General features: G+C 48.6%; 1 protein-coding gene across 1 annotated transcript in view; it reads left to right on the top strand.

Moving 5' to 3' along the window:
- Window positions 1-16,799, top strand: part of ENPP6 (ectonucleotide pyrophosphatase/phosphodiesterase 6) — a 119,128-nt gene that overhangs the window by 83,053 nt on the left and 19,276 nt on the right. Inside the window, exons 3-6 of the mRNA XM_002914025.4 lie at window positions 1,186-1,297; window positions 10,640-10,781; window positions 11,521-11,700; window positions 14,687-14,824. Of these exons, the coding sequence (XP_002914071.2) occupies window positions 1,186-1,297; window positions 10,640-10,781; window positions 11,521-11,700; window positions 14,687-14,824 (572 nt within the window). The remainder of the gene's footprint in view (window positions 1-1,185; window positions 1,298-10,639; window positions 10,782-11,520; window positions 11,701-14,686; window positions 14,825-16,799) is intronic.

Raw genomic sequence — 16,799 nt, 5'->3', positions numbered from 1 at the left:
CTAAATGTCTCCTCCCACTAGACTAGATTCTGGGGTGCTCAGGATAGAGACCCTGACTGACACGTTTGTGTTTCCACTATGTCTGAACACAGTGACTAGTTCATAGTTGGTGCCCAGTAATACTCAACTAACTTAAGCTGAGACTTGCTCATCCTTCTCCTGCCCTATATTTTGATAATAAGGTTGGTGTCTCTTCCTCAGAACAATACTTCTACTTGTCCAGGGGTCTGGGGCAGTGAAGCTGAGGCCAGAGAAGCTCCTATCATCTGAATGCCCATAACTCTTTATTTCATTTTGGGGCGCCTGGGTGGCTCAGTCGGTTGGGCCTTCGACTCTTGATTTTGCCTCAGGTCATGATCTCAGGCTCATGGGATCAAGCCCCATGTCGGGCTCTGAGCTCAGCACAGAGTCTTCTTGTCCCTCTCCCTCTGCTCTTCCCTCCACCCTCACGTGCTCTCTATGTCTAAAATAAATAAAATCTGGGGCGCCTGGGTGGCACAGCGGTTAAGCGTCTGCCTTCGGCTCAGGACGTGATCCCGGCGTTACGGGATCGAGCCCCACGTCGGGCTCCTCTGCTGGGAGCCAGATTCTTCCTCTCCCACACCCCCTGCTTGTGTTCCCTCTCTCGCTGACTGTCTCTATCTCTGTCAAATAAATAAAATAAAATCTTTAAAAAAAAATAAATAAAATAAAATAAATAAAATCTTTAAAAATATCCTTTTACTTCATTTTGGGAGAGGCAAAGTCATGTCTCAGAATCCTTGCTTTAATTCAGTGATTTTTAGGTTTGCTAATTTAGTGTGGTATTTCTAAGTCCAGTTAGACTACTGAAATATTTATTTTATTATTCCAGGACTAATCAGATACTACCTAATACTTGATTTTAGAATAGACAAAGACACACTAGAAGCCTTAGCAGTTATGAAAAATCTATGGGAAAAAGTTTTAATTGAGACCTTTCTGTGTATGAATTAATTTTGTTTCAAATTGGGAAAGACAACATTAACCAGTTTTGCTAGTCCCCATCATGGGACGCCAGTGTCGCATAGGAAGAGAACATCTGCTCCAGTTAAACAAAATTACAGTTAAATATTTTGACTAGTGGTGTTTGCTTCCTGAAATAAGCTCAAAAACCGACCTTAATTATTAAAGAAAGTAACCATTTACTATCTTTTTCCTTCTTAGGCTGTGAGGTTGAGATTCTTGGGGTCAGACCTACCTACTGCCTAGAATATAAAAACGTCCCAACGGATATCAATTTTGCCAATGCAGTCAGCGATGCTCTTGACTCCCTCAAGTAAGTGTCCCAAAGTTTTAGCCATACCATTGTTCTTCATTGTTTCCAGGACCAATAATGAATGCTCAAGGGAATTAAGAAAGCTTGGTACAGGTGGAGTAATGTCTCCGAGATGTGGTGAATCTCTTGCATGATGACTATTAACTACTACAAGGGAATAATTGTGAGTGAGTCATTTCAGGTAGGGGCACTCTTCGTAAATGTTGAATCGAGAGCAAGAAAATCCACAAGGGTTTGGGACTTTCTTCTTTATATTGATGGACAATAGAGAAGCAATATGAATATCAACATCTCTCTAATTGAGATTCAGTGAATGCTTATATTTCGGAAAATGTTATTATTTGGTTAGAAGGGGGGATCTGTGGTGAAATAAATTTGAAAAAATTGCCTACTCTACCCTCTTCTTGGCATTGTACAAAACACGTCAGCATTTTAGAACATAGAGCCTTTTTTCCCTCCCACATGGAACAGTGACACAGAACTTTAAAAATGCAGAAATCATTAATGGTGTCTTAAATAGCATACTAGAGTCTGTCAGAAAAACTGGTCAACAAGAAAGGTCAGGAGAAAGCCTCAAGGCAGCCTCAGAAGTCACTAGATGTGGAAGTCAAGATGGGAGACTCATTGGGGGCTCTCATATTTCCAGGGCTGGATTTGAGGTCATCTTGGCTGCTGAGTGGGTCTCCTGGGTGGGGTCAAGGCAGAAGACCCATAATAATCAGTTTGGAGACCAGGGAGGGACCGTTATCCTCCCAGGAGGAAGAGCTGGGCAGCCTCCGAGGGTCACCATATCCTAGGCACTGTGTACAGCTCACCAGCAGTAACCACATGGATTGGCCTATAGCTAAGATTGCCCCAGATACAGAGTTGACCAATTATGAATCCCATTCTTGCCATCGCCATCCCAAACATTGCAGGGAGCAGCAGTCACGCCCACAGAACTATACAAGGAAAAAACAATACCCCTCCCTTCATTGCTTCTTAGAATAATTCCACTTCCGTGAAACCTACCTAGATGGGCCTTTGAGGCACAGGAAGGTTCAAGCTCTGACAGATTGGAGATGAAATAGGTTTGAAATACTTAAAAATGGAGATGTAACAAATTTTAACGTTTAGATTTTTTTCTGGAGGGAAGAGGGAAGGGACAGCGTCTGGAATGAACTTTAAATAAATATTATTAACTATTGAATCAATATTCTTCAACATATGGTTTGTAAATCATGTGTGTAATATGATCCTGCCTCCTACCGACTCTACTTTCTTTTCCTTGCCCACAAGTGCTGGAAAGCCACACACACGAATATCGTGAACTGGAATATCGTGTTACAAATTAGTTTGTGCAAGGCAGAAGAGCAGAGCTGGAACTTTGGAATAGCTCTGTGTCTATACAATGCTCTTTCCAACATATCCAGAATGCTGGCCACCCCTTCAGCCTATTGCCATGCTAAAGATGAACATTGAGAACATAGTTGTCATACAGATACCTCCAAATAACCCCACACTCTATTTGGGAGTGTAATCTTTTTCGCATTCATCTTGCCTTGACAGTTGAATGGTCCCCCACAGGATACAACCCAGTGATTCAACAGGTGGCCAAGGCACACAGTCCCAAGAGGCTCAGGTTAGCCAGGGCCTGGCAAGTGGGCCCATCCAAGCAGACTTCCTTGTCCTGAGGCATGCAGCATGCTGGAGGAAGGAGTGCTGGTCTCCATTTCCTAGAGAAGTTTCTGTTTCTCTATTTCTAGGGAAGTTTTTCTTTTTCCCTTTTCAAGCAACATGACAAAGCTATGGAACACTGGGAAATAACATCTTTACCTTAGAGCACAGCATTTAGAAAGGGGGAGGGTCATGGTGGGAGTGGGGTGGTAGTATGTATATGTGTGTGTGTGTATCTGTGTGTGTGTGTGTGTGTGTGTGTGTATTTAGCAAAGGCATTGGGCTCTCCTAGACAGAAAAGACTACAAAGAACTGGAGGCCCAGGAAAGTGGCCCTGGGATAGGCCTCTATATGGTGTGACCTGGTGCTACCACATAGCTCAATTGGCACCATTCACGTTGCAGTCTGCGTAAGTGGCCTTGAGCTCCGGGGGATGGCATTCACATAATCTACCAGTGAATGATGCTTCTGCAGTTGGGCAGTGGAGGCCTAGGCAGGATGGAATCAGGCCAGTACAATTGTCTGGTGGGATCTTCATACTGTCAAAGTTAACAGGGCCACCAGAAATAGCCCCTGTGAATAGTGGTTGGAAAGATGGACAGCCATCATTTCTAAAACTAGTCAGGGCTTGAAATGAGACAGAGAAGAAAGAGAAGAAAAACCCTAGGCCAGATGATACCTATTGCCTGTGGAAAGCAGTAAGATGATTTAGGCTCTCTTGCAAAGAAAAGGAGGCACCGTCTTTACGCAATCTATGCAGATTCCTTCCTTCCTTCCTTCCTTCCTTCCTTCCTTCCTTCCTTCCTTCCTTCCTTCCTTCCTTCCTTCCTTCTCTTTCTCTCTTCCTTCCTTCCTTCCTTCTCTTTCTCTCTTCCTTCCTTCCTTCCTCCCTTTCTTTCTTCTTTCTTTCTTTCTTTCTTTTCTTTTCTTTTCTTTTCTTTTCTTTTCTTTTCTTTCTTTCCTTCTAGCACAGATGGGGAGAGGGAGAGAGAATCTTAAGCAGATTCCACACCCAGTGCAGAGCCCAACGCCAGGCTCAATCTCATGACCCTGAGATCATGACCTGAGCCGAAACCAAGAGTCGGACCCTTAGCCGACTGAGCGACCCAAGCACCCCCGACCTATGCATTTTTAGAACATGTCTCATTACCTTCTTACAAAGTAGAATAAAGAATTGACATTTGTGCACCAACATAGTTAAGACCACTTTACATGTAGCAGCTTACTCATGTAGGAATCTGACTCAAAGGAATTATGAATTCTCTTGGTGTGTGTGTTTAGGCAAAGATGTATTAATCATTTATCTTTCCATCAGATGGCCCCAAAAGAAGGAGCAAGTTTTAGACCCTGTAGCTTACCTCTTGGTTTCTGCTTGGCTGTATCTCAAATTCCTACCTATAATTTGAAGAGTGCTTAGAGCTCACACAAGTGCGCAAACAAGTGCTTCGTACACAGTGCTAGTGAGGTGCCTTCGGGAAGGGGAAGAACGTGTTGTGAATCACATGGCAGCAAAGATTATTGAAAATGTCTGCACTACCTTTTCTGCTCAGGCCCAGGGCTTTATTACAGGGGAAATTGGACCCGTCTTATGGTACCTATTCAAACATTCCACTGTTGATTCTCTCAGGATCACAGCAATATCGGCCTTGTGTAGAATCACCCGTCATTCTCCTACTGCCTTCCAGAATGTTATGGAGAAGGTAGGACTGAACTCAGTAATAAACCCCCTGGCCTCAGCCATCTGCACAGTTCAGCGGTACATGTTGACCTTATTTACTGCAGTGTTGTCTTGTGGGATTCATCTTCAGAGGCTAATCCAAGAAAAGGTTTGTCTTAGATTTCACCTATTACTGTACTTTACAAATTGTTGTTGAACCGTTACAGTTGCGGGAGAAAACAAGTAATATTATCTCTGTAGAATTTATTTTTCATCTCAGGGGGACCTTTTGGAACTTTGCTAAACCCCTGTCCCACAGGCCATTCATCTGAAGATGTTGTAAGAGTCTTTTAGTGATTAAAATAGAAATCCAGTAAAAAAAAAAAAAAAGTCTGCATGCACGTGCGTGTGGGCACACACACGCATTTCTCCTGATCAGTACTGCTTATAGGGTGTCTTTGTCCACTCTGCTCTTAGCCTGAGAGGCAGAGAGAATGGGATACAGGATAGATACACTTTTACAGAAGGCAGTTAAGACTGACCTAGGGACAGCCTTTCAGCAAAGGGTCCAGCTCAGCCCAGAAGCTGCACAGCTCAACAGGAAGGACTAGTCCAATTTCCGTGTTTGACCTGGGCATTGCCATCCCGTGCTCCTGAACTTTACTGACCCAAGTCATATCCATGGCGGGTGCTACCTCGGCACCTGCACAGCCTCTAGCGTAGAGGGAAGGACGAGGCGGGGAGAACTCGTCTTCAGCGCCCATCTGCTAGCATTGTGTCAAAGGCGCTCTTGCCGTTGACCCATTCTGCTGTTCCGTCTGCTGTATCACACAGGTGTCGTCCTCCCCCCTTACACAGAGCCGCCTGATTCTCCCAAAAGTAAGTACGTTGCCTCAGGTCGCACACAGCTAGTGGGTGGTGGAGCCGGATCCCAGTTCTGAGTGAGAATCGCCTGGACAGTTCAGAGTCAACTTCACGGCTCTCCTCCTGGTCTGCACCCATACCTCTAAGGTGCCCTGAAACCGAATCAGATGGAGAGGATGTAGGGGGTGGCTCCTTCGCAAGGCTCCCCTGTGGGGCTGTGCTGGGCCTGGGGCTCATGAAGGCCTGAGGTGGACTGGCAGCCTTTGTGGGCTGCTCACTGCTTGACGTGTTCAGCAGCACACAGCCCCAGCCCCGGGCGTGCTCTGTACCATGCCACCACATGGGGACAGCGAGGCAACACCCCTGTCCACACCGCTACAACAGAAAGCACTTTGTGATCACGTCACTTCATCCATCCTCCCGGAAGTTCTGTTTGTAGGATAGTCATGCTTCGGCGGGCAGGAAAGGGGGCATGAGTAGTTCATCTGGGGGACAGGGTGCACGGCAGTAGCCATGACTGCGGTGACAGCCACATGCAGCCCCGACTGCCTGGAGGGACCAGGAGGCTGCTCCCAGAGGACTGCCTCATGCAGCCTCTCGAAAGGGTTGATTAAGTAACACCCGGGCCATGGGAGCAGTGGACACAGCTGCTGTCCAGTGTCAAGCTCCAGGTTATGGAAAACAGCTCCAAAGGAATTCCTTTAGGATCCCAGAACCTCAGTGGGTGCTGGTGCCTATGAAGGAGTGGGACAGATGACAAGAGAGTTCTTTCCACAGACCATGGGGCAGCTGATGCAAATGTCCTGGCCTTTGTCCGTCCTCCCCATGGACTCTGAGGGAAGGGGCTCAGCACACAAGCAAAAGCCATCCAGGGGCATCTGGAAGGAAGAGAGAGATGGAAGACATCTTCTTCCCTTTGCCTCTATTTGGCCATGTGTCAAGCACTTTTCAAACATTAGCTCATTTCATACCCAGTGTAGCTCTCTGTGGAGGTTTTTCACACGGCACATCGAGGCTTCCAGATATTTCTGCTGTTCTTCTGAGACCTCTAGTATAGTAAGGTTCACACCTTTTTTTTTTTTTAAGATTTTATTTATTTGACAGAGAGAGTGAAAAAGCATTAGCAGGGGGAGCAGCAGAGAGAGAGGGAGAAGAAGGCTTCCTGCCAAGGATGGAGGCCGACATGGGGCTCGATCCCAGGACCCTGGGATCATGTCCTGAGCCAAAGGCAGATGCTTAACTGACTAAGCCAGCTAGGTGCCCTGAGGTTCACGTCTTTGAACCCAGATTTGTCTTAATTCCAATGCCTCATCAAAGTATAAGTTTCCAAATTAAGCCTCTGTCATATGCTCAATATATACGTATATGAGAATTATGCTGAAGTTCAAATTACTTTATTGCTGAGGGAATCGGAATGACCAGTCTGGTTAAATGGAGAATATGAGAAACACACACACGAAGGAAAAGAATGATGGAGGATGACAGCATACGATTATCGTGAGATGCAGAAATGCTTCGTGACTTAGAGGACACTCAGACCATGATCTTTGGGACTGCCTTCTCCATCAGGCAAAAATAACCTTCATCTTACTGATTTCTGACAGGTTAACAGCTAAGTTTACACAGTCCGGGCTCGAGTTGGTCATAAAGTCTGGTGACCCGTAAGCAGGTTTATTAGACACTGCTCTTGTAGGACACAGGAACAACAGGCAGCTATTTTGGGGGCCTGATTTCTAAGTTTTGGATCATTCTTCTTAACAGTTGATAACTTCAACTATCCCTTTGAATTGTCCCCCATTTCTTTCTTCCTAAATCTTCTCTTTCCAACGCACTTCAGTAAAGAAAATGAATGTGAGGTCATGAACTTTTACACTGAAAAGAGATCTGGACAGCAACCTAAGATGATGGGGGACCTGGGTATCCCTGAAACCCTAGGGCTGGGGGCTCCTTGCAGCTCTCAAGTACTGGGCCAACAGCCACATGTCCTTTTGGCTCAGTTCCTGGACCCCTAAAGCTATAAATGATAAATGGCCAACAAGAAGTCTGCAGGCATTTCCACCCATCGTTCCTCACCCAGCTGCTCCGTTACAAATGAGCTGGCCTGTGATGGAGACCAGATCCATGTGGAAAACAGCTGGCGACCCAGAATCCATCCTCTAAACTCCAAACAGGCAAGAGCTCTCAGCCCTTGAAGACTCAGGTCTCTAATGAATCGACGACACTGCAACCTGGAAGTCTTTTCCAAAGGCATGTGCATAAATCCCTGAATCGCCATCATCTCAAATCCAGTGTTCCTGGCACCTGGGATTGACAGCTTCTTCAGAGAAAGCCATCAGGTAAATCTGTGACACTGGCTCCCTGATCACACAGAGATGTGTGGATATGGTGGCTGCTGCGTTAAGGGAAGTGTCTACAACGCAGTGACCTAAAAGCATGTCATTGAACTTTAATGCAATGGTCAGCCTGTTTGTGCAATTTCCCCCATGCAAGCCCCACCCTGGAAGTGTGCACACTTGAACACGGGGCATGCTGCGTGAGTCTGCACATCTGGGCAGCTACAGAGGCAAGTGCATAGAGCAGCTAAAGGCTGAGGCCCATCGGAGGGAAAGATTTGATGAAAGTTTCCATTATGTTCATTGGTTTATCAGTGCAATGAACACGGGCCTCACAAAAGTTTAGGGATGTGTATGAAAATGCCATTACCTAGCGAGAAATGTACCCACCGCCCACACACTTGCGGGACCCTGCAGTGACTTTTCGTTCTCTGCTGTCTATAGATGGATGAGTCATTCACAGATGAGCGAGTGTGAATAATGATAATATCACTTTTGAAAAACACCTGACCCAATCCCCACTGTGGAGGAGGGTGCTGATGGTATTTATTCAAGAAAGGCCAGTTTGTTTTGTTCTAAAAGAGAAAACACGTGACTAGCAATTTCAGTAACTTGAAACCAATGTGCTCCCCAAAATGTAAATGAAGTGCCCCTCAGGGTACACAGTAGAGCACCACAGGGTCATTCAAGGGAGTGCCCTCCTGGCAAGTATGACCATAATGAAGGGAGACGCTAGGCAGACTGTCCTCTGGAAACCGTCCCCGGGTAGTGAATGGAGTAGACGTGGACTTTCAAAAGCCCAGGCTGATAGAATGTTCTGATCTGGGAGATTCACGTTTCCAGTTGTAGCTATGTCTGTGAGACCTCGAGCAAGTCCTAGAATCCTTTCTGGCCTATTTCCCCACCTACAAAATGTACAAATGCTTTTCTATATGGAGGCTTCACACAGGAGTTGCAGAAATCTGAGACACATCCAGCCCACAGACATGGAGCGCTATCCGTCAAGAAGGGTGAGATTCTTACAAGAGAATAAGGACCATTTCCACAAGAATTTTAAGCAGAATGCTGCCCCACTGGTGTGGGCCGTTGAGTTCCTGGTGGTTGTGGTCAGGGTTTTGGAGTCAGCCCAATGTGGGTTGGAGTCCTGGCTCCATCCCTCATTGGCTGTGTGATGCAGGCAACTGTATCGAGCTCTCTGTTCAATGCCTTCCTATCTGAAAGGGTTGCTGTGAGGATTAAATGATGAATGAAAAGCCTTCGAAATAGTGCCTGACCCAGAGCAACTGTCATTTATGGGGCACTTACTATTGGTATACTTTCATCTGATCATTATAAAGCTCCTACTGTATGCTGAATACAGCAGGCTACAGCTGAGCGACAGTAGGGGACGAATGGCCATCCCCCTAAAGAACTTCACAGCTTAGAGGGGGGAAGGAATGTCAGCAGGCCGCTACAGCCTGGCATGGAAGAGCGTGACCAAGAGATGAGCCTGGAGTGGCCCAGGGGCTCCCGGAGGGCCTCCCAGCTGAGCCTGCGGCATCAGAGCCGACTTCCTGGAAGGGGCACCATCTGCTCTGAGACCTGGAGGATGAGTGGAGCTGTGTTTAACTCTGCCCGTGCGAACCACACTCTCTGACCTCCTGAGAGGCGCTTCTCTCTCCTCTGCAGATTGCAAGACCCTAGGCACAGCAGGCTCTGAGGACACACATTCTTTCACTGCTCCTGTTCCCGGTGCTGGGGCGGCCACATCGGGAGACACCACGCCTTCTCGTTTGTGTGTGTGCCTTTAAAATACAGTTTTTCAAGAGAAATCAGGCAATCCACCGAGAGTATTGATTACTAGCTCTTGTAAAGTCCAAGCAAAGGAATCAGCTGTAATTTCTCTGCACGGCTTCAGCTCGTGTCAGTTACTGTTACTGCTCCCATCGTTAGCATTGATCACTGTTCTGTTCGGGGGCTTTAGGGGGAGTCGTGGGCCAAGCTCGAGCTGGGGAGGGAGGGATGGTGGAAAGCACTGTGTGAAGGGGGGTGTATTACACGGCCTTTTTCTCCCCTCCCCCCTGACTCCTCAGGCCTACTTCAATTGCGATCACTAGTTCCTGGTCATTCTCAGGCCGGCCTCAAGGGCTTGGATCATCAGTGCTCTGCCATTATCAGTGTCATCAGCACTCTGGCCGAGAGGGAGAGTTTTTCCAGAACCAGGGTCTTCCTGGGACCTCCCCGAAGTATGGTCACTGTTAGAATTCAATCTATGTCCACACTGGAGATGACCCTTCATAGAATAAATGTCCCCATAGAAGTGTCCGCTGACAGCAGGCCCTGAACGCTAACCTGTTGGCCTCCCCCAGGGTGCCCTCCTAAAGCTTCTTCCTAATCTTCCCAGTCGGTTAAACGCACAGTCTGCTGTTTTATTTAGATAGTTCCTTCAGGTCCAGCAATAATCGAAGTTGTTATTTGAATGATTGCTTCTCGTTGTTCTGATCTTACGACAACAGTGGGTGGGAGAGTAGAGCTCTGAGAACTGTCCCCTGCCTGTTACCACCCCTTCCAGCTCTTGGCGCATACCGAGCAATGCCCCATGAGGCCGGAGGAGAGATGCCCCATACACATGCTCCCTGACCATTGCCCTGAGGTGCTCACGACTGGCATGACTTGATGCAGTAGTCATGTTTCCCCCTTGGAGGTCACTGTTCATTTTAAGGTGTCAGCTTTGCCTGGCCCACAGGCCAGGAATCTGGGGGCGCCAGTGGCTTCAGAGAGGACTGCTGAGTGAAGGGGGAGAAAGCTGGTGAGGGCCTCCCTCAACCGCGTCTCTCACTCTGCTCCCTCCAGGAGTGGCCGGGCCGACCTGGCAGCCATATACCACGAGCGCATCGATGTGGAAGGCCACCACTACGGCCCCTCGTCGCCTCAGCGGAAGGACGCCCTGAAGGCCGTGGACACCGTCCTGATGTACATGACCAGGTGGATCCAGGTAACGGAAAACAAGGACCGTGAGGCTGATGTTCCCTCTCGTCACTTTCTTTCTGCCTTCGTGGCTGTCGTAACCCCTCAACACCTTCCTTCTTACTGCTGTTAGCGGATGAGGCCAGCACCAGGCTGGGATGGGACTCTTTTCTTCACACAACCCCTCGTCAGCTACCGGGCGATCCCTTGCTTTACGACCAGTCCAGCAGGACTGAAATGACCAGATTGGCATTCTTGCCTGGCTTAGCTGGCCGGACGGCCGAGTTCTTCACCACACCTAGTAAGGCTGTGAACCAGGTTCAGGCGGGCATGGAGAGCACACCTGGGTTCTGTCCCTGACCCTGCCACCCCCTTGCTGGATGACTCTCAACAAGGGAAGACTTTGCTGGGCTTTATTTTCCACATCTGTAAAATGGGTGAGAGACAGCTCCCATCTTACCACACAAGTTTGCTGAAAGAGCCGAAGGAAATGAGAACAGAGAAAGTAGCTTGAGCAGCTGAAGCCCAGGAGGGCTGATTTCCAGCACTACTGGAGAGGGGGCGCGATGTCACATTGCCCTCCCCGAAGTGCTTCTGTGCTGATGTCCCACCGGTCTCATCAGGGCAGAACAGTAGACGATTCAGTTGGTGACTGAGGAAGTATCCTTTCCCTATAACTTACAGTTTAAAACACTGGTTTACAGGACCTTCCAGAGTGAGCGCGTCTTTGTCTGGGCGCTGTCCTGATGGCCTTTGTCCGCCCACAGGAGCGGGAGCTGCGGGACCACCTCAATGTCATCATCTTCTCAGATCATGGAATGACTGACATTTTCTGGATGGACAAAGTGATCGAGCTGAATAAGTACATCAGCCTGAATGACCTGCAGCAAGTGAAGGACCGAGGACCCGTCGTGAGCCTCTGGCCGGCCCCTGGGAAGCACTCCGAGGCAAGGAGCGCCATGATGGGGGGAGAAGGACGGGTGGGTCGGGTGAGGGGAAGGGAGCTGGTCACGCCCTCCTTCCCATCACTGTGCACTTCGTCTTTGCCCTGGGGCTTTAGTGCTCCAGTAGAGAGCTGTGCTGGGAGCTGGGCCTCCAGAGGCGCGTGGCCTACTGCGCTGCTCGCTTGACCTCTGCCAAGTTGCCCATCCTCCTGCGTGTCTTGTCTTCTCTGCAGTGGGCATGATGGTATCTACTGCACAGGTGTGAGTGGGAATTCAGTGAGATAAAGGATGTGCGGTGCTTAGCATGGGAAGCTCTTAGCCCTTTAGTGGGGCTATTTTATTCTTAGCCCAAATGCGGCACTTCGCAGGCAAACCTGGGGGATATCGGATGCACACAGGGAATGCTCTTTCTCTGGAACAAAGCCGCCCAACTGATCTGTTTTCATCAGGGAAGTGGAGATAAGAAGGTGATGAATGAACGGAGGCTGGGGCCGTGCGTGCCAGGGGTCAGCGCCTTATCTAAGGGGGCACGCTGCTTGGGTGCAAATCCCAGCCCGATCACGGACTGGAGATCCGCAGCTCCCTGACCCGGCCCGTCTGCTTCTTCTGTGTCCGTGCGGGTGTTGATGGCATCACAGCTGCCCTGTTGGGCTGCTGGAAAGCCCCCAGAATCATGCTGGGCCCACCTCAAGGACGACGTATGTGCCACTTATCACAATGAGCTCCGTCGTAGGGCGGTGTGCCCAAGTCACTGCCCTCCAGGAACTCAGCGCCCTGAGATGGCCAGGCTTTGCTTACCCTTCTCTCCAGCCATAATTACCTGCCGTACATGATGAGAAAATGAGGAGCAAGCAGCATTTCTGTCCACCTGCTTCGCCCCAAGTTGCCTCGTCACGTCCCAGGGCAAGCTCTGGGGCTTCTGCCCACGCCCAGAGAAAACTGCGTGCTCTGGGCCAGGGCACGGGTCTCTTCCTTGGGGAAGGCTCAGCCTGCTGCCTGTGGAGGTGCCAACCACAGGTGCCAGGAATTGGCCTAGGATGCCGGACGCCTGCACCTACCCTCCTGGCAGGGATGTGGTTGACAATGGACGCTTGTTGGTATGGATGGACACTGCGTGCAGGAGGCCAGGCTCTCTCCGCTGGTCCTTTCAGCCTCCTCCTGCCCACTCCCAGGTAAAAGTCTGAGAGCTGTCTGTTTGGGGGTCGAGCAGCACAGCTGCCAGCAATGCCCCTCCTCCCCAGCCTCATCCCACTTCCTAGGTGGATGCCCCTTTTACTCAAGTTCCATGGGCAGGGAGTGGAGGCACTGACCATTTGTACGGCAGCCCCACGGAATCCCTCAGCATGAAGCCGGGAGGAGTACTCCACACATTGGCAGGCCCCACAGAAAATGGCTCCTTGCAAAGAAGTTCTGTTTCCTTGGCAAGGAGGGTCATCTGCATCTCCAGCTTGGCGCGCGGGGACATGCTGCCTCCAGAATGCTCGAGCATCAGCTCGTAAGGGCTGCTCCCAGCGCCACGATCAAGCCAGGCGGTTGCAAGCCGCCTAAAGCAGTTGGTGGATTATTCAAGAGTGGGGGCTGTGTTTGGGTGACAGTTTGTCGTGTGACGGACACAACAGTTCGGGGGACCTCGTATGTGTCAGCAGATTTTTCACGTATCCAAAATTTTTCTGCAAATGCGTCTTACTTTCCTTAAGAACTATGGATTTTCTCAAATAGGAAATTGTAACTCGTGGGGTCATCAGGAACTCTCTACTAAAACGCCTCAAGGCTAATTATTCTCCAGATCTGAGTTGAAAAACTCAATTTTATATTCAGTTCTATCCAGGAATATGTGTCTGATTTGGCTGAGGGCCAACAGGTCAACATCAGCCAGTTGATTTTATTTTATTTATTTATTTATTTTTAAAGATTTTATTTATTTATTCGACAGCGATAGAGACAGCCAGCGAGAGAGGGAACACAAGCAGGGGGAGTGGGAGGAAGAAGCAGGCTCATAGCGGAGGAGCCTGATGTGGGGCTCGATCCCATAATGCCGGGATCACGCCCTGAGCCGAAGGCACACGCTTAACCGCTGTGCCACCCAGGCGCCCCAGCCAGTAGATTTTAATGTCAGCCGTCAATATTTAAGCTGCTGCCAAATACTGGAAATAAGCGCAGAGATTACACCCCCATCATGAAATCGGTGGTGGACTGAACGGCAGACAGTTACTGGTACTTTAAAGGTTCAGGTGTAGGTAAGACATGCTCTAGGTCAAGTCCAAGAAGAAATCCTCTTTCTTTGATCTTAGTGGCATTTAACATCAGGCAGACCAGTTCCTTGTTTACCTTTTAATTTTACTATAGCATTTTTGACCTGTATAAGCTTTTGTAATTTGTTTGTTAACTACTGAGTAGACACATTATTATAAAATATTAAAAAGTATACAGTTATCATTCCCATAATTGTCCTTATCGTGTTACCATACACGTTCTTTAGTTTTATAGTTATTCAAACTTCACATCATCATAACACTAGTCCTGTCTGTATTCTTCTGCAACTTGCTCTGTCTTCTCAAACTGGGATCCCTGAGATGCTTGCAGGCGTTCTGTGCAGGGTGAGCCTCCGCTCTTCGTTGCTGTATAGACTCCACCACCAGCCACACAAGTCAGTTCTCCCTCCCGCAGGTGCTGGGCATTTGGGCTGTTCCAGTCTGCAGTATCTATCCCTCTGTGTGCCTCCTGGTGCACGAGTGTGAAGGGTTCTCGCTAGGTCCCTGGGGGCCAACTTGTTAGGTCGTGGGGCGTGTGGGTCTTCAGCCTTAGGAGATGGAAGCCACCTTGTTTTCTGAGACATCCAAAAGTTTCTCATTCTTCTGTAGTCAAACCTATCAGGTGTTTTGGTAATTTCTTTGGTCTGTAAAGTTCTCCCTCTCCTCCAGGTGCAATAAATATTCACATACAATTAAGAAAGAGAATGCGAAACTTGTCACTCTTGTTGTCTTTGCAGATCTCTAACAAGCTGAGAACAGTGGAACACATGACAGTCTACGAGAAAGAAGCCATACCAAGCAGGTTCTATTACAAGAAGGGGAAATTTGTCTCTCCTTTGACCTTAGTGGCCGATGAAGGATGGTTCATAACTGAGGTAATTATAAAATTATGACATGTGTTCATTATACAAACTCTATCAAACACCCAAAGATAAACAATTACTCGGCTTTTGCCCTTAAAAGATTTTGTTTTCACTTAAATGTCATTCGCGGCATTACTTCCACCTTTAGAGACACAAAAGGCTTAGGTGACTTTGCAGACACAAACCGTCGATGTGGACCCAGAGTCACAGTTTAGACTTTGTGGCTCCAGACTCGCTATATTTTAACAAACTGCCCTTAACTCAATTACCCAGGCTTACGATGTAACCTATTCAGTTTAAAGTGCAACAATTACTTGAGCCAAAGCGATCGCTGCGGGGCAGAGAAAGTCAAGGCGAGGCTCAGCTTTGCTTTCGCCTTTAAGAGAAATGTTTGGCAAACACAGCTCCAGAGATCTAGCTTCCCCAGTCAGCCAGCTTGATTTTATGGAGAGGAATATCTTGCATCTGGGGTCCAAACCCTCACTGCCTTGCACAGGAATGACGTCAGCAGCTCCTGCCTGCCTGCTTTGAGGCAAGCTCACGAGGCTCCGGGATCAACTCCTGACCTCGGGCCAGTGTCGGAGGGCCCCGACCTTCAGGGGAACCGCGGTCAAGGCCTATCTAGAATCCGTTTGCGGAGAGGCAGTGGCTTACCATAGATGTGAGTTCGCAGATGCCTTGCAAACAGACCAGCCTGCAGGGTGAAAGAGAATGACAGGTGTTGGCACATGGGGGTTGTTGGTCGACGCCCGTGAAGTCCAAGGCCTAGGACCAGCATTTATCTGCCAGAGAGAGGGCAGGTGGTGATCAGGAGAAATACGGATCAGGCAGATGGGTGGAAGTCTAGGGACCTCGTTGTGGAAGAATGAGTGTTCCTTGACATGAAATCCGGTCACTGAGGAGGACTGAGTCATTCCTGTGTGCTCTCAAAGAGAAGCATCTGGTCACCAAGGAACAGCACAGACCGGGTCAGAGCTGTCAGTGTGCACAGTCCTGAGGCCAAGCGGGGCCCATCGAATCAGCGGACGTGGGCGTCCACACCATGTGACTGTAAGTTTCCAAGAAGGTCCCTCTGCCTCTCATGCTTCTGTCTTCACTTTATCACACTGTTTGATGTTTGCCTGGAGTGAGATTATTCCAGGCCCACAGCACTTTCATGGACAGTGATTTGCTCACGGCTTTGCACTGAACACCCCACCGCGAGCAGTCAGTTGCGTCATCTGTGTTGGCGCCTGTTCGACTGTATTCCATAAAGCCAGCTTCCCCAAGTCATTCAAAAGGGCTTGCATTTTGAAACTTTCTCAGTTTAGGAAATTCTGGTGGAATGACTGACTTTTCCAAAGCAAAGAGACGATGATGGTCTGTCTTGTTACCTGTCACTCATTTCTCACTATGATTATGTGCATCTCTTGTTTCCTTTCTCATATTGAGCTGAAATCAGTGCACCAAGAAGCTGGTTTATGGTAGGGAGGGCGACAGAGGTGATTTGGGGTAATTTATGGAAAAGTAGTCTTGGGTGGGGAGAGTGGCAAAGCCAGACTCGCTGTACAACGAATGGGATGCCATCTCCATTCCAGTGGGAGAGGCCCCAAACCCCCCAGTAGGGTAGGATGGGCACCAGGGGAGCCGCTCTAGCTCTGAGTGCTTTCTGGAAGGTAAGGATCCTGGCAGTAGCACATCCAGCAAGGAGATGCATGTTTTTCCAGTGAGTGACTTAAACACAGTGGTGGGGATCTGGAGATATCAGCCTGATGCCCTTGGTTATAATTCACATACCACTTGAATGCATGTGCCTTAAATAATAAAGACTTATTACCTCATATAACTAGAAGTCGACATAGACAGTTCTGGGGTTGGTTCATCCAGCAGCTCAGTCATCTCATTCATATCAAGTCCCCGAGTCAGTTCTTCTGCAGTTCTTTTGGCTTTCTCTTCAGGATCACAAGATGGCTGCTGCAGCCCCAAGCATCACATCCCTTCAGGTCAT

Source organism: Ailuropoda melanoleuca, chromosome 18 (genome assembly GCF_002007445.2).
Source record: "Ailuropoda melanoleuca isolate Jingjing chromosome 18, ASM200744v2, whole genome shotgun sequence".
NCBI classification, from domain to species: Eukaryota; Metazoa; Chordata; class Mammalia; order Carnivora; family Ursidae; genus Ailuropoda; species Ailuropoda melanoleuca.
This window is presented reverse-complemented; position numbering and strand designations above follow the sequence as displayed.